Source organism: Bombus vosnesenskii, unplaced genomic scaffold (assembly GCF_011952255.1).
Source record: "Bombus vosnesenskii isolate JDL3184/JDL3185 unplaced genomic scaffold, Bvos_JDL3184-5_v1.1 scf7180000016261, whole genome shotgun sequence".
NCBI lineage: Eukaryota > Metazoa > Arthropoda > Insecta > Hymenoptera > Apidae > Bombus > Bombus vosnesenskii.
Genome location: NW_022884330.1, coordinates 2,677,281 through 2,696,184, shown reverse-complemented (window position 1 = coordinate 2,696,184; position 18,904 = coordinate 2,677,281). Strand labels below are relative to the sequence as shown.

General features: G+C 38.9%; 1 protein-coding gene across 9 annotated transcripts in view; it reads left to right on the top strand.

Annotated features, from left to right (window-relative positions):
- LOC117241617 (GTPase-activating protein CdGAPr) overlaps positions 1-18,904 on the top strand; it is a 32,695-nt gene that overhangs the window by 773 nt on the left and 13,018 nt on the right. For 5 of the 9 annotated variants that reach the window (XM_033507500.1, XM_033507498.1, XM_033507497.1 and 2 more), the window contains exon 2: positions 5,728-5,930. The exons of 1 other annotated variant lie outside the window; for it this stretch is intronic. In XM_033507500.1, the coding sequence (XP_033363391.1) occupies positions 5,862-5,930 (69 nt within the window). In that variant the 5' untranslated portion in view covers positions 5,728-5,861. 3 more of the 9 variants (XM_033507494.1, XM_033507496.1, XM_033507495.1) reach the window with 3 other exon arrangements.

Genomic DNA, 18,904 nt, shown 5'->3' with positions numbered 1-18,904 from the left:
TTGTTAGTACCCGAGCAAGTTCTTGTTTTCTATTCATAATAAAATTACACTCGTGTACGATAGGCGCGCGAAACGAGTCAAAATGAATCTTTTAACATTATCTTTTTTAACAGTGTATAAGTAGTACGCTTACTAATGAAGACTTGCTGCAAGTAAATTCTCATTGTTGATTCGTTGTTAATAGAATAACGCGTGTTGCTCTTTCCTTGTGTGTTTCTATTACTCGTCGTCTGGTCGTGAACGTGCGTGTGCGTGTAACGGTGCAGTAAATGGCGGAGGATGTAAAAGGGCTTTCCTAGTCTCTACGATGTGCCAGCAGAGAATTATCGGTATTGTCGTTTCCCTGACATAACCGCCGTTACTTCCCCTTGCGCGAGTCGTTTCAGGTGAGAGTCGATATTCCAGCTGTTTCTCCGTTTCTCGTTTACTCTATACTCGATATTTATCGTGATATGCGAATCAACTATTCTACCATGTAAATACGTCCGTACAGGCTTATTTATGTGGCCCATTACTACGATGCAATTTCGTATGCAAAGTTCATTGCACTTAACCCTGTGTATTACGCGATACCGCATGGGATCTATTCTTTTTCTTCGAAAATCTTCACGAACCTTTTAACGCAATAGATAACCTCAAAATTTGCGTAGATACTACAGTTCGCTCTGAGTATTTTTGCTAAGAGACAGAATAAATGATTTGTATTATAATGTGATAGAAGTTGTATTAAAATGAAAAGGAAGATTTATTCTTATAGATTCATTTAATCATGGTTCCTCGTTTATATTTACTACGTACTGCATTTATGTTTGGATAGTATCATTGAATTCGAAGATTTTAATAAGATATCTATCTTACAATCAGTGTTTATCATACACATTTAGTAGAAGAATATGTTAAAGTGCGATGATAAATTCCTAACCCTATAGTTTACGACTTACGACATCGTGTCAGAATCCATATAAAATATTGAAAAATTATACGAAACTTGTTCTTAGATTTCGAAGTATCAACAAATAATGAGACGTTGGACAAATACTGCTCTTAATTGAATACTAAAGAGTTATATAGTCCAGTCTCATTACACGTAAAATGTCTTCTATAACACACATTATTAAAATATTCGTGAAAAGTTTCTACATGTATTCGAATACTTTCGTGAATTGACATGTAGGAATTGAAGTGCGTGTAACGCGATAAGGGCTTCTCGTGTGCACGATGCTTAATTAAGTTCTCATTGTACGTACGTTACACAACCGGAATAGAAGAAAAACAATCCGCGCGGCTTGTAATTAAGCAATGGATGTGGTTGCGCGTGCTGGAACATCACAGCGAGAATAATAATACGCAGAAGGCGGAAGAATTCGTGAAAGAAAAAGGTTCGAATACCACGAACATTTGCATTCTGTGCTGTAACACACGTTTCGAGATATGTAGTAACCTTGGCATAGTAAAGTTATCGAAACGATGTAATCTTCTCCCTCTTGAAAAACTTCATCTTGGCTCGTCTCTATCAAACTCGTTAAGCTATATTAAGAGACATGTCAACGGCTTTGTGAAATTATTCGTTTCTATGGTGTAGCCCATGCGCGCGCGTTCGTGAATTAGTCGCGTCGTTGACGATATTGTTTCGGTAAACGTCGCGAACCGGCGCGGCGTTAAGGTTATGAAGTCATTTCAGAGATGAATTAACCTCTATGCTAGTTTTTCGATTTATTTGATGCGTAATATTTTTAGTATGAATTGATATATGTAATTTCTTTTTCAATTGTTGGATTATTAGGCAAATTATCATTACACAAACATAGGTTAACCTTGCAATGGTAATAGTAATAGTTATATCAAACGATACACTACGATTTCTTAGGTTTGACGTAGACTTTCTAAAAATTTAAGTTATGTAAAAGATTCTGAAAAATTCATTGATATTTACTTCTTTTAAGGTGAATAACACGAACTATTCCTTTTCTTTTTTAATAAAGATAGTCAATGGACACTTGCCAGTTTTGACTCGTACGACACCGAAGCCCAAACACATGTGGATCGAATTAACTTCTAGGGATTCAAATTTATCGATCGAATTTGCTATTAAAGGAGCACATGAAGCTCTTCCACATTTTATACTATACATAAATTTCATTTTAAATCTTTTAAAGTTTTATAACAAGGTATATCATAATTAGGATCGTTTTTATGATAAATTTTCTTCCTCAGCCGCCATTTTAATTGCCTCGATCTAACAACTTCTTTGCCCGCAAATATTTAAGACGTCGTCGTATAGTACCGGATATGGCATGGACTTTTTACTTGTGCCTTTGTTACACTTTTATTTTCGTCGTTTCTCCACTGTATTACTGCTGCACATTCTTAGGCAGCGTAAAAAACGAGAAAAAAAGAAGAAAAGGAAGCAACCATCAGTTTTACTCGTGGACGTGTAACCGGATGTACTCTTTAGCAAGAAAAACACTAGTCTGTGAAAGAGCTTCTGTTAATTAGTCGAATGAGAAATATCGATAAACTATATAATAAGATGACTTTGATTTCCAATCATTACGTATTACATATGTTTGTTCTATTCTTCTTTTTCTTTCTAAGTTCTTATTTGTTTAGAGGTTATGTTAATTGGGCATTGAATAGACGCGAGAAACTAAAAGTCTATGAAATTTTCTAAAAGTATTAACGTTATAGTAATAGTATAACAAATTGTAATATGTCATAGTCATAACCTGTAACTAATTGTATAACAATTAATATTTTTGAAACACTCAGAAGGTTAGCAAAAATATACATTTAATTCCAAACAGTTTTTGATGGTATATCGTTGAATTTTAAGCTCGATTTCTTAGAAAAACCAAGAAATATGACTTGTAATATTTTTCTCCTGTGATCTTCAAATGTAATAGATAGATTGTATTTTTCAACGTGGCCCGTTTTACTTTCGAGTCGTTCTCTTAATTAGTTTGGAAAGTTAGTAACTCTACAGATTAAAATGTTAATCGCATAACACTTCCTGTAGATAGCTTAATTACAGGTTCCCGTGAAACATCGTGTCGTATTCCTGTTATTTTTTATCACCTCAACGAATAGGGATCCTTCCGATTCTTTAAATATTTTCTTTTTGTCAATATCTAGTACATTAGCGGACCGTTACTTTCTTTTCATCTTTTTAACCATAACAATCTGTTACGTTTGCGTAACTAGTAATTCAACGTACTATACTGATCTGTGGCAATAGTTGTTGATATTGACATTTCATACCAAGCAACACCGTAATCATAATCAATCATTAGTATAATTTTTGCTTAGAGAAACGACGATCAATTATCAAAATGAACACGTGTGAAGCTCACACGTACGAGAAAATGATACAAGTAGTATAATCCTCAATCTGGGGAAGAAAAATCTCTGTAATTAATATTATTAAACATTAGCTCTTAAAGATCATTTGATTCGATCGTTTTACTGTCGGACTTAATTTTCTCGACTATAATTCTGGAACTCCTTGAGATCAGGATAAAATCTTTAAAAAAATCCTATAAAATATTTTACAGATACCAAATCCTTATTGCAAGGATACATGCATATATATATATCAAAATCTCAGTGGAGAATAATAATAAAAAAAAGAAAAGGGATTTTAGCCTCAAGGTACAATCGATTACCCTGGGTGTCGATCAGAATAGCACTTTCACTTGATTAAAGTTCAAGACGATCGTTATATCTGCGTGTATATATGTAAGTACTCGTAGGCCGTGGCAAGGCCGTCAGATTTAAAACAGCAAATTCACCTGACCGCCTTCGATGCAGTAAATATCGCGCTTTACTCGCGGTCGAGCGTTCGCGAAACTTTCATCCGCCTCGTGTTCTCGATTCGCAGATAAAATCGCCACAGGGCAGACCCGTAAAAATTAATTACAATCGTTATTTTCACTTTTCTTTGTTCGTTCCTTCGGTCCTACCTCTTCAGCTCTTCGTATTCAATTTCCTTTCTTTGGTCTTCGAAAATGTAGCGCGACTCCTACGTACATCTGTACGCGAGAATCATTATTGCAATGGTATGAGAATTTTATAATTTTCTTTTACGCATATTAGGTCACCGGAATTTTGAATTAAATTACGGGTATTTATATTATATGTACGTGTAGCATAGAAAAAATTGTATTACGTAAAATAAGAGATACTAAAATTATTGATATTAAAATTTCTCATGAATCTTTCTTTGATACCAAATCGTTTACGAAAATGTAATACGACCAGAAATGCTATCGTCTATGATGTTCACGTTACAATAATAATTTTTCTTTGATTTCATATCGAATATCAAATACCGAAGGTAAAACGCGAATCATGAGATAACGACGTACGTACGTCGAAGTGAGTGTAAGCTTTCTTCGCAACGATGTTGGAACTGGTATTGCGAAAAATATGAATTATTTAGAATCGACGAAGCACAGGAATATATTAATTTCTTCATTAATTTCTCTTACGTACAGATCGTTGATTTAATGAAATTTTTCTGACGATCATAAGCAGTATGTAGTGCATTGTTTGGCTTATATTCTACATAGATTTTATCGGATATGAATTTTAATTAGTGTCATCGTAGAATCATGACCAGTTTCATTAAGCTCTTAAGTCACTGAGTTATAAAGCTACATTGACAGAGGTAGTTAGATGCTCGTATATTCAAATCGTCTTGTTAGTCGGCACGATGCACCGTGTTTCGAATGGCACTTACACAGGGTGGACTGTTTAATTCGTTACTTGCCTCATCGGGGACACTGAATTATTAGAACTTAATAACCAACACAGCTTTCGTTCACTAAAATATTAATGAAGCTACCGTCCAGCGGTTTCGTATCAGCAAAAAGCTCGTAAAATTCATGAAACTTTCATCACCAAACTTTGTATCACATTCGACAGGTGAAAAAACGATCACGCTGATGGCCATCGTTTATAATTTTACGTTAGAGGAGGATATTTCATTTTCGAATGAAAAGGTGGCAATTTTTAACACGTAGAGAAAGAACATCGAAATCGATTACAATCTTTGTAATTGATTCTCCTGTTTTTTATTTCTTATTCAAATAGAAAATTACGAATAAGCCAATGGAACCATAACGCTTCTTCGTACTTCTTTGTATCGATCGATATAATTAAAATTGCAATTGGCGAGGGTGGATAAGAAAAGAATGAAAAACATCGAACGGAATATGCAGAAGTAAAGCGATAAATCAAAGCTCGTTTTGAAGTACTCTGAGTGCTACATCTAAGTACTTTAAGCGCTACAGTTTAGGCGAAAGATCGACGAAAGAGACTTTTCCCGTGTTATGATTAAAATCCTTCGTACTTTGCTCTACCCTCGCCGATACATTTTTCCAAAAGATCCTTTCTCTTTGCCAAGCAGCGTTTTCAAAAAGGACTAGAAAACTCTGACATCATGAAAGTCAAAATTTTACCTTGCACCGTAAAATACACGTTTTATCCTTCGCCGTGAAATAAAAATCTTGTCTTTGACTCGAATCGTGAGTCATCGATGGTAACGTGCAGCGCGTCAACATTTGGTAGAAGACGCGTGAAGCGCTCGGTGTTGTAGGTTGATCCAAGTGAAATTTACGAGCATCTGCGGCTGTTTACCGCGATAATATACACGAGTTAATATTTCGTCCGTAATAATAACGGCGTAGCTATAAAGACGTCTGAGCACTGTGGAAATTGTTTGCGCAGAAGAACGTGAAAGAGGAATAATGGTTCAATCGAGAGGAAAGTAAAATCCTGCCGTCATCCTGGCGCGTGGCAAACCAGGCCAAAGGCCTGGATCCTCATCCTCCTCGTCCTCGTCCACGGAGAGGCTGCAAAGGATGCCAGGACCGGCCCAAGAGAGGCCTCGTGCTCAAAGGCTTACCGATATCGAGCCTCAAACCGCAAAAGTGAGTAGATCGCCATATCAAAATTTATTTCTATCACCTCTGATTCCGATAGTTTTACTTGCCATTTCATCGGATTAATTTCATTAGACGAGAGAGAAAAGGTTATTCGACAAAGTTCACAGATAGCAAGACGAATCGACGAACCGCGAAATCTTTTTTTCTTTTTATTTTCTATACACCAACAGAGGTAACTAGGTCGCTTATCATTTTTATTGTTAGTGTGTTTTATTGTTCAGTGCCGTGGCCTTGAAAATAGAACTTGATCGGGTTGGCTCGGCCAAACGGGAAATTGAAATGAAATTCTTTTCGTTGGTTCGATCTTGTCGCAATGAAAGATTTCGTTTTTACGTTGGCAAAACGCGTCAGGACGCCCACCTGTGATCTGACGTTAATTACTTTCCGACTGTTTAACTTTCAGTTCGATATTGCCACCCGTATTACCTTAGACGTTAGTAAACAATGGTCAATGCTCTACGGGCAGAATGAGCGATCTGTGTAATTGTGTGCATGCTTGGATGAAAATTGGCCGCCGTATAATTTTCTTGCTGAAAGGATATTGCGTCGTAAAGGTGGAAGAATAGGAGCGTACTAGCTAGCGAAACTTTGTAAAGGTGTAACGAAATGATTTCCTGGACGACTGAGTCAGGCTTAGGTAATAATTGCTTGGTTTCGCTGAATCACGATAAATCGGTGTAACCAGTGTGAAAATGAAAAATACGTAGTTAATAAGTAGATTGTATAAATACGCTGGAATTTCAATTTCTCGATCATCCTTTTATATTCAAACATTCAACATACCAGAGATTTTCTTTTCGTTAATTGGGCGTTTAATTTTTTACGAAATCTCGTCTATTCCTCTGGACGCATAAAAACTATGTCACGTTGAAATATCCATCCGTTCTTATTTGTTCTCAAAGTGAAATTGAAATAAAGAAATGAAGAAAAAATCGTAGGTCGAACGCGAGAACGTAAGAAAGTATGTTACCGCTCACGCGAAAAGGCGTGGAACATCTCGCACTCGTCGCGTCGCAACGTTGTTGCAACCTTGATTTACCTTGATCTTCCTTTCATTCTCGTTTTACATCTCGATGATATCAGACTGGCTTTCTGTTAATTACTCACGCGGCCCTCGCTTGGTATAGGTCGGAAACCACACGTTGTCGCGTCCAGTTTCCCCCTGCAACTTTAACGTTAATCTTCTTCCCCCCTCCCCCTTCTTTTTTTTCTCCATCTTTAAATTATTTCTTCATTCAGCTTTCTCCGATACCGTTTACTTTCTCTTTTTACGGGGAATACGATTTCTTCAAGCCACGATATACTTGCAAATCTCCCTTCAATATCATCGTCGAATGAAATAAACGTTGTAACAATATTTGTCATCGTACGCTTGTCACCTTTAAATAAGAGAAAAATCCCAACATTTTTCCTCTAATTTTATTTACCATCTGCCTCAGCCTGTTTGGTATCTGCGTACAACCGAAAATAAACATTCTTATACGCGCACCAGTGACAAAACTTTCGCTCCTATCAATCAAAACTTTAATTTCGTCTTCTTCTTCTTCTTGTAATAGCGCCATATAGAACGCAATTGCTAAAGCGACAGTTTTCCTTTCTTTCCTCCAAAGATTTCCTATATCCACGTCTCGCTGTAGCATTTCAGCGTTGACCGCGTCCATTATACGATAAAGAATATATTAAGATAAAGATATTATCCTTCTCATGCACGACAGAAGACGAGATATTATCCCTGCCGTTCACAAAGAAGGATAAGATATTATTCTTCTCTTGCCTTTTCGCTTTCACGACGCTGTCGTGCTTCTCCATAGACGCGGTGAAATTCAGGAAACAGAAGCCATTTTTCGTAAAGCTTCGTGGCCCTGAAGAATGTAGCAGCGAAGCAAATAAAATGTAGTTATTCAACGGGGGACAAAAGATTCGAAGGTTCCTCCTCCGGCTGCTTGTTTCTCTCGTCGCTGTAGTTACTTTACCGAGAATTTCCTTCTCGTCGACGAGGTGGTGTTGTTGCTCTTTGCGCACGCTTTTCGTGGCTCGTAAAGTCAGTTCGCGAAGAGAATGCGGAAGTTGCTTCTATTTCGCTCCGGTCTCGTTCGTCCATCTCGCTAGCGTGAGAGCAAATCGATAAGCTTCGCCGTCGTGTACGTGTAACCGGCGAGTGCGTAACAACATCCTCTGCTGGAACAGCCGTTCGTTCGACGGAAGCCTTCTATTTTCCTTGCCCGTGAGCGTTAACCCTTCGACTACTCGGTGCAAATTAAGCTGCTTCGCGAGGCAAAGAAAAAAGATAGAAAATCTATCGGGCAGATCCCTTCGGAGACTTGTCAGCGGTTATTTACACCCGAAGACACCGTGATTCCCCGACTATCTTCCGGGATCGGTTAATTTCGAATTAATTTGGAGGTTCTAACCGATGTGCCGGCTTCGATTTCTCGTTAGATCGTAGAATTAGATCAAGTAGTATTACTGTAATTAGGTAAACAGGTGATCTGTACGAATCGATGTGGCTGATCGTTTCGCTTGTTAAATCTTACGACTGTGTAAAGTGCTCTATAGTTTGGATATTTTGAGATATTTTTGTGTATCAGGAATTTTCGCAGCTTCTAAGCAGGATGGTCGAGAGACGTCAAATGTGTGCTCCTTCGGCCATCTAAAATTAATTAAAATCGTTTTCATGGGTGCTAAAGTACAATCGTCTAAATTTATGGTAAAAAATGAAGAAGTCGATGGTTGTAGATGAAGTACGTTTGGATTTCACAGTAACATTACATTTTGTAAAGACAAGTCGATATGTAAAAACTTATTGCTGTAATCGTTAATTAATAAGAGTAAATCGCGACAATTTAAGATGATAATATTACGATGCAAATATTTCGTGAAACATGTTTCTAATTACACTATAATTTACTTCCGAAACAGGACGAAATGTATCGAGCGTATTTGGGGGCATCGTTGACTTCATCTACGTGTTCATAATTTTGTAATTACGCTTGCTGCGAATCATTGTACTTTACTCGTGCCTTAGCACTCTCAGAGTGAACTTCTTTGCCAGAACGTTGGGAAACGGTCAAAATTTGCCACTTCTGGTCTTTTCTATAAATGCGTTGTAAAAGCCCGCAGTTTAATTACGACGCAGGACAAGTGTGTTTAAAGCGATGGCAAAGTTTCTGGAAGAATTGAAGAAAAATCTAGAGGTATTGCGTTTTCCTACAATTAATATTTAACGATATATTAATAACGATGTTTAATGACGATTAGAACAGCCAAATTTCGAAACAATTATGTACGATAAGTTCCAAATAATAATTATTAAATCCCGTGAAGCTCTTGTTTATGACGTAGCAGTAAAAGTTGGCGAAATCGGGAAGACGTGAAAATCGACTAAATTCGTCATGTCGTATCTATTTTCTGTAATTAGACTTATCGAAGGCTCGTTCGTTCTCTTAACTGCCATAGAGTGTAGAAGATCCACTCGAGACGCGTGCACGCATCATTAAATCGTTGTGAATGAAAGATAAGGCGAATCACGGAGAAAGATTATGAGTCACGGTGAAAGCGATCGGGCATTAATCAAAACGCTTCAATATGTGTATTTACGAGGGAAATTGTCAAGCGTGACGAAACGACGATGGCGATAGAAAAATTAATCTGAATTTAATTCGTTCGTGATATATTAACTCGTATCGTTCGACCTGTCAGTTGATAAATTTCTTGATAGCGCTACTATTTACAATTTATACGTACACCAATAAATAGAAAATAAGATTAGACTAGATCGAACCGTATGAAATTAGATCGAAGTGAGAATACGTGCAAATATATACCTGTCCGCTTTCAGTTCTATAAAAAGATCTGTCATCGAGTCACACTCGCGAGAAGTTACGTAATACGATGAAAATTATGTTGAAGAAAAAGGAGGAAAAAAAGAAAAAAATTGGGTAGAAATGAAAGATATTGGAATATTCTTTTGCTTTCCCGGAGAAAGACAAACGTAGGCAAAGATCGTATTTGTCACGAGTCTGCTTGCTAATTTATTCCGATTCTGTATATTATTTATCTACGCGATAACGCAAATTTTATGTATTGCGCGCATGTGATTTTTTGCCCCTGCAAACGTAACGTCGCGATACCTTTGTACGATAACATATCGTAACGATATTCAGTGGCGTTAGACGTTGCAGTCGCCTAGGGTTCGGCTATCGATTTGAATTTTCTCATCTAATTTATCAGATTTTACTACACGGAACCGTATCACGCGGCGAGTTGTATTCGTCTCAACAAACGCGTACCTAAAAAAAAAAAAGAAAAAAAAAAGGACAGAGTTCCATTTAAAAAAAAATTAAATTAATCTCCATATCTTTGCCGCCACTAAACATACAAAGAATTATTTGTACCATCTAATATCTTCATATATGCGACGCAGTTTTTGCAACTTTTTGCAATTTTTTGATAAGAAGAAACCGTTAACAGGCCACGCCCTGTTGTATAGTTTACAACAAAAATTCTATTATAATTATTATAACGTAACAATTAATCCTAAGGTAGCTCGTACAGAAATTTAACCAATTATCAATAGATTATTTATAATAGATGAGAAAGCATGCACATATTCTCGTGTTATATTGTACAGCATATTTTCTATGGCGCAAACGAATAATTAATTTAGCAGCAAGTTACCACGTTCCCGTGACTAAGCGATGGAACGCGTTCATCTGTTCAGTACACTCACTGTTTTCTTTCGCAGATGCTCTTTTTTCCTTCGTCAACGAGCGAGCGGTTCTCTACGGCCGGCGAATGCGTATGTCGGCCGGTTTCTTGCTGGCTGCAGTGCGAGCTTCTCTGCATACTTGTTATTTCAACGGGTGGCACAGGCCGTGACTTCGTTTTAACGAAGTTGAGTTCACGCGTGTTCGCATCGAAAGTGCCAGTTTGTATTAATTAACTCGCAGCCCATTATTATGCGTGTCGATCGACGCACGCATTGCTCCGCGAGATATTCAACAAGGAATAGCCGCGTACCGCTCGTTGCGTGGACGTCGTCGAATAAGGAATACGGTATTTCGCTGAACTAGTTTCTCGTTTCAGTAAATCGTGTTACGTTTCTTCGTGCACGCCATACGCAGGATAAAGTTGTCTGTAATATTTCCTTTTCCCTCGCCTGTCTGTCATCGTTTTCTCTTTCTTTTCGAGACAATACGAAGAAAACGGGACGAAGGAAGCTGAAATGCTAGAGTTTAGTCGGCAAATACATTTTTTTAGATACCGCACGATCCTACCACGTATTCGAAACGAGTCAGGATAAGGATCTCGCGTATTACGTTCTACGGCGTACGGATATTTTGGCCTTTTGCCGCTCGCAATTTCGCGTATGTCGCAAAAGTATTACGATATCCGCTGATCTCATACGAAACGCGGTAATTGATCGAGACTGTTGAAGGGACGATCGATGTATCGGAATTTCGCGTATTCGTGCGAGATCGCGATTTCGAATAAGCAGGAAATATTCGTGAATGCTATTTGCCACAGCTAGAGGCAAATAACGAACTTCTGAGGTGTATACAATTTTATTACGTGGTTTTTGGTTAGATCGGTTTATTACGCCGGTTATACGTATGCGGTGTCGTATAAAAATTCTAACCACTGTTAAATAAAACGATAAAAAGGCAAGCAGTGGATGCTATAAACGAGATGTTATGAAAGCATTTTTACATTTCATGCTCGAACAACACGAAACCGTTATCAATGTATGTAGACATAATAATGTTTGCTCGGAAAGTTCGTTCCGATTTCCAAGGAATTTAATGAAATAATTATTTTTGCTTAGTGCCTCTCGGGGAATTTGTTTTCAAGTGTATCATGCCAGAAAACGTAATTAGATGTATCTTAAAATATGATCGTTGATTTTTAATCGAATATTTCGATTGTTAAGTGCTGCTCGGAAAGTTCGTTCCGATTTTTAACTCTTCGGTCGACATAGAAAATTATATCGGAAGTTTTCGCCAAAAAATTCGATAAACATATATCGAATCGAAATGTAAATCGGAACGAACTTTCCGAGCGACCGGTTTTTAATCTCTGGAGAAACACGCGGAAATTCGGGCTGTATGCTTGTCAGAGTATACGGTCCCCGGAGTGTTAAATTACGCGATCTTTTAACCGACAGCTCGTTTGAGAAATCGTCAGATCGATTAAAATTCCGAGGAGCTACATTGATAGTAAATTTTACTACAAACTCTCTTAGTCTGTTATCGTGTGAATAGAGCGAGATCATTAAGAGCGTTAATTTAAGAGGACGAAGAGCAACAAGAATCGACGATTTCTCGAACTAATCCGGTAGTAGCTGGATTGATTAATGGAACGACTGACGATCCTTTTCATCGAAACGGATCCATGGCAATAGGATTTTACAAGGGAATACCGCTATTGTTAGAGTGGCACGTGTATGTACATAGGTAGGTGCGCGTTTATTCTGTTGCTTGTTAGTTGTTAGTATCGGCTAGTAAAATATTGGCGGCATGGGTTTTCACGCTTGACAGGGTATTCCAATCATCCGCCGCAGTGATCGGAAGAGAGCAGTAGACGTAAATAATGGTGTGCGAAATTTTACGTTCGCACCAGAAATAGAACGTTTCTTGCCAACACCGGACTGATCCGGCGAACAGGAACGTGTCTCGATACGCCGAGAAAAGAATATTCCTCGATGAGGAAAAGATCGAGTCATTGGGAATATCGTTTTATTCGTCATATTCCAAATATAATTGATTTTACTTCGAAACATTTGTTTCTTTTCTCGACCGTTCGAACAATCTTTGCTGCACCGTCGCGTGTATTCGTAATTTTAAAACACGTTTACTCGTAACGTAGATCCCCGTTTTCACGTATATTACGCGTATACCGCGTGGTCCGATAAATATTGTATTAAAAAAAAGTGAAAATTAGCAATTGAATATCTCCGTTGTTCTTGAACGAAAGTTCAAGGCACAGGCAAGACTGTAACAGTAGGCAGTGATAATATTTTTGCAGCTGGAGGAATTTTCGACGTTCCAAGGTTATCTCCACTTTTTTTTTTTTAACGGGATTGTATATATTTTTCGTGCATTAGTTGACGCACGTTAGACGTTCTCTCTGTAGAAAAAATATTAGCCCGCGTATGTGGAAATATTATTAGTTTAGGTGATATTTTAACTTTAGTTCGTCTAATTTAACGTATGAAGGACGAAGATAACATAAGCAGAATAATACCGTTTTGTGTCTTTCCTTGTCCTTTGTACGTTAAATTCGACGAATTAAAGTTAAAATATCTCCTAAATTAATGGTTTTTCGAGATACATAGATTGATACTTGATATTTCATAGAGAATGTCAAGCATCGACTAAAGCATAAAATATATACAAATATAATGCAAATATACTATGCAAAATTATTAGAAAAAAATTATTTCTGCCATATTGTAGCCTCCTCTGTATTAAACAACTTTCGTTAACAGATCTTTTTCGTATCTCCGAAAACAATGGCGATATCCAAACGTTTGGTTTTATTGGCTCATTCTGTATTACAAGAAATATCAAAGTAAGATGAGTACGTAACGTATTTCGAGTCTTTTTGCTAAATTATCAAAAAAGTCAGTTTAAGAGAAGTAACGTTCGATTAAAAATTTCATGGCGAAATTCCAAGACTGTGTACAACGTCGGAGAGAAAAATGTTGAATACCTGTGACACAGATAACACGTTCTCCACTACTTACGAGTGTTGAAATACTTTCGCCAGCCCGTGTATATGCGTGCATATTCTTAGATTTTTGTAGATCATAAAGCATAAATCAAGATTCCCTTCCCATCGAGATTAAAACCGGAAAAAACTTCAAGGTTCCATGGAAACTGAGCTGAAGCGAGACGAAGATTGCCAAGAGCGAGGGGTATTCGGTACAGGCAAACAGAAACTTCGCGCAAAGGCTAATAAAGCTCGGGCTAGTTTGTTGGACGAGCGGAAACTTGCATCGCTTCTGTGGGATTCTTGATCGTTGCGTCTGAGAATGTGGATAACGCGTATCGCTATCGATCGTACGTGCGTTTATGTAACGAGATTAAGAAAATAATAAATAGCGCAGTTGATTAGTTTAGCCCGAGATAGGCTCGCTTACTCGCAACCAGATATCTTGCAACTTTTATGTACGTTCGAAACTCCAATAACGTGACCCCGTTAAACTGCAGACTTTTACGCGTCTGTTTAAAAAATTGTGAGATAAACGCGCGTAACACGCAAAAAGTATATAAGATATTCAAAGCGGAGTACTCTTTTATAATGCGCGGCATGAGGATGAAACAGATGTCCGCTTCAGTTTCCTTGGTTGTTTGTAAAAATATAAATTTGCGAATTCGTATCATATATTTTCGTGTCATGTATTTAGGAGCGTTCAGATACGCGCCAGTGAACCTATCGTATCTGCTCGTAATATTAAAACGTCTCGTATAAAAATAGCGACACGTTTACTCCATTCTATAAGTCGATCGTAAACGTAGCTCTCGTTACAAAAGCCATTTGTACTCGGATTTAAATGTTACGTATTTCCTTATGCATTTATTCGTAGGGATCGCTTAACGCGCTATAAAACGGAAGAGGTTGAAAGACGTTGCGCGACTCTCTTTACCGGAGTCGGAATGCAGACAATAGGGATGGCCTTTGAGTTCCTACAGTCAAAGAAAGGCTATTCCTTGGTCGCGATTATTGATTCGAAAGTATGCTGGCGACGAAGAAAAAGGGGGAAAAAATGAGGGAGGGGAAAGCGAGAAGCATCGTCATATAGTTTTTCCGAGACGTCGTTCTAACGAAGATGGGCGCGGTTCGAGCCGCGTTTCTACGCAGCTTTCGCAGATTGAATCCCAGCACTTAGGCTCTGACTCATTCTACGGCCTGCTTGGATAGGGTTTCTTGCGGAATTCCGGAACACCACCCTGCTGTCGCGACGAAATTACACGTGCCGCTCTTCTCCCTGCATTTTCGTTTCTCCTACGGTATATCTTTTCGTTATTTTGATCCGAGATGTTGCATAGATTATCTGAATAATAAAAATAAAAAAAGAAAAAGAGAAAAAAAATGACAATTTAAGTATTACCACTTAAGTATGCGAGTCAATGCCATCGTGGTACAGATTGTGGGTGTATTTCGCATTCAGGTCAACTTAAACTGTCGTAATCAATGCTCATTATCGTCGATTAGTAGATTGCGCATAAGCAGATATGAAAGAAAAAAAAAGATGTAGTAACTTCTTTCGCATAAAATCTATCTATGATGAAGGAGTAGCTTATTTATCCCATTTATCATACCACGAGGAAAGATTAAGGGAACGATCTAATCAAATAATTTAAGTTAATTAAATAGTTGAAATAATTTAAACGACGCTTTCGGTCAAACTGTACGACCGTACCTACCGGCGATAAAACGTTTTCGATTTTACGGTATTGTATTAGAGACGAAGGTCCAAACTGTGCGCCGATTTCCTTATAAATAATAGAAGAGCCTCGCTACACGCAATGAGATTAGACGTAGCGGGCATTGGTAGGTTAAAACGATTCAGTGACCCGTACGATTCTTTACACAGTGTCCTTAGCTGTCTTTATATCTTCGCTGCGGCTAAATTATTCGTTGCATCGTTGCAAGAGAAAACGTTCGACCTTTTTTTCCTCTACATCGAACACCCCGTTCTTTTTAGGTCTTTTAGGTCGGTATATTTATTATGTTTACTTTTCATTTTTTTTTTTTTTTTATTATGCTCACTGTTGAACGTAGATGGAGAGGATAACGAAGCGTAAAGATATGCAAAAAGGGCAGTAGAGTGGGAAAAAGAATTCGATTCGATCCTCTCCGGTCGTTTCTTCTTTTTAGGCAGATATCGTATCGAAGTTACAATTTTCCTATCCCGAATCCCCGTTGGCTTCGCCCTAGTTTCATCCTCAAGGTTGTCATTATTATTGCTCGATCGGATGTGTTACTTCGAACGACCCACTTTTTCCTCAAAACTATTATTTCCATTGGGCTTTATTGTACGAACGTATCAAAAAAGCCGAAGGCGGTTGCCTTTTAGCATTAACGATATACGACGTATAGATCGTCCCTCCTTTTTCGCTCCAGGAAGTTCTTTCGCAGTCGATTCCACTGACGTCTCAATGATGCGAGAATATGATTGATTTTTTGACGCCCAGACCGATCAATTTTTATTCTTCCTTAATTTCTTAATTTCATCACGTAAGTATACGATTAATATTCAGTTCTGGTGATCTTTTGACATTGATACTATGGCCCGACACTGACGCCATGCATGTTAACCGCTAGCGCGTAATATACATATTTATTTATTTCTTTAATTACTTCTCATTCCGTTTTGCTTTTCACTTTCTAAATATTCGAATTTCTCTCAAACCTTCACTCTGTTCAAACGCTATTTAGCGGTTGAATCTCGAAAAACGCTGAAACGCGTGTTTATTTATATTTAACGAGCAGTTCGAATGCTCTTCTTCGTCTTCGTAAGGGTTGAATTTCGAAAAAGGCTGAAACACATGTTTCTTAATTTTCAACGGCAATTCATACGCCGAATTTCACGCGTCCAAATTCAGCAACTCCTGACGTATGGACATCCTTGAATAATAAATGCTACCCCATTTTTATCCCTTTAGGGTTCGTGTCTCTCAAAATCCTTTCTTACATCGTGTCTGTGTCATAAAAGAAGTGTACCGTCCAAATTTCACGTTTCCAGATACAGCTAACTTTCGTAGTAGTTGGGCTGGGCGTTGATGAGTGAATCGGTCACTTGCGCATTTTGTGCTTGTACATAGATACGGATATATCTATTATGTATATATATATATATATATGTTATATCTATTTTCAAATTATAAATATAACAAAAATTATGTTACGCAAGAGTTACGCTGGAAATTAGATCGATCGTTAAAGCACCGAAGGAAATTTCATTAAATATAAGATTTCGATAAAAATTAGAGTAGCGAATGAGGTACGAAGGAGGAAACGTACTTTCTTCGGTACCGATGAATAATTGAGTTGCATTAAGCTTGAATTACTGGGATGAGTGCGATGGTCGCAAACTAGGTAAGATGTACGCCGATTTATGCTTGATCAAGCTGCTTTCGGATAGAGTCGTGGCACGTACGTAGCTACAGGGAAGAAAGATAACGTCGTTCGCACAAACTACCGGTGTTTTTCGTGGCAAATGAATACCGATGGTAACGCGCGAATGATCACGTGATGAAAGTAATCGGCTATTCCAGTCGCCTAACGTTGCGTGAAGAAAATAGAAAGTTCCCCTGGAGGATGCGTTTCAAGAAACATATTACGCTATTTGAAAACCACTTTATTACGATATCAGAAAGTTATCACCTGTCTGATCCAGTTATTCCCTTAATTTTCGCTCTGTCAAATTTCACGCAATCGTCAGTTTCGCTGCTTCTTTCTAGTATCGAGCGACGATTGTAACGGTAAAAAGTTTCCCAACGAAACAGATGTACATGTACATTTTATAAACTGTACGAGTCGACCGATTGACCGAACATTCTATTCGGCCTACGATTTAGTAAAATTGTGAAAAAGATTATACTTCGCGTAATTTATAACCCGTTAACTCTCTACATTTCTCAACAATTGGATATTAATCTCGCAACGAGAATACTCGCCACGCTGAACATCTCGTTGCTTCTGTGTAGCAGCTTCCAAAATCTTTCGTACAACGCGCATAAGATGTTCGTAAATGATCTCTACGAGTATTCGAATATCGAGTTACGTGCAACGTGTACGTTTAACGAATCCGCACTATCGCACCAGCGTAGCCCGACCCGACCGTCTCTCCCTCGCTAAATACACCAGAGCAATTGTTCGAAAATGCCCAATTCCCTATCCCATCACCGTACACTAGTTTGCCCAGGAACACCAATAATCCTCCGTACGTATCTCCATTCGGAATCGTAAATCATGCGCGGCGGCAACTACGTCGTCTCGCGCGAAGAAGGGGCATGAGAGAAGATGAGAGAGGAGAGTTGCGCGATCGCAGGGTCGCGCACGGCTCCTCGGGATCCTTGGTGTCCCTGTGTGCGATGCGGAGGCTGGCTGGTGACTCCGTGACCCAGTTTCCCCCGTCCCCTCGACGTCGACCAAGCACTTGGGATTCGTACGCGAGCATGGAATCGAGGCAGCTGAAGTCGCGGTGGCTAAAACCCTCGTCGCGTTCCTCCGCGGTCGCGTTCGACCGCTTACCACGACGTCATCGTCGACGATCGCGTCGTCCTTCGGCCGTGCCACCGCCGCCACCAGCCGAGCCGCCAATCGTTCCCACCTCCGCGTCGACTCGCCGCTCTGTTCGACGAACACGCAACGAGAGAGACGCCGCTGTGCCGTCCGACAGGCCTCGTCCCGACGTCTCGTCGAACGTTCACGTTCGTGCTGGCTCGCGACGCTATGCGTCGCGTCTTCCTCGCCAGCTGTGCCAGCTGTTCCAGCCGTCTCGAGGTAGTTTTTCCGTCTCGTCGACCAAATCGTCTCTCGTTCCACGTCCACCGACCTCTCTCTCTCTCGTCGGCTTCTCGACAGGCGATCGAGACGGTTATCCATTCTAAAGTTATCTATTGCGAAGACGGTTTTCTATTGCAAACAAAGGTCATCTGTTTTCGAGGAGTTTATTGACACAAAGAGGATTTTCTATGGAGGTTGTTTAAAACACGTGCTGAATTTTTCACGAGATGAAGGAGCGTGAAATATAAGCAACACTGTGCCGATTATTTCCATGGATAGCAGACCGATAGATGGTCGACAAGATTTCCGATGTGTTTGAGGATCTCGTATCGGTTTATCGAAATTTTCTTGGGCAGCGTTCAGGTAGTGTCTCTAATTTTCCATGGTTTCTTATACCGCTTTCTTTAGTTCGTATTTCTTTGTTTCCTTTGTTATATCGTGGT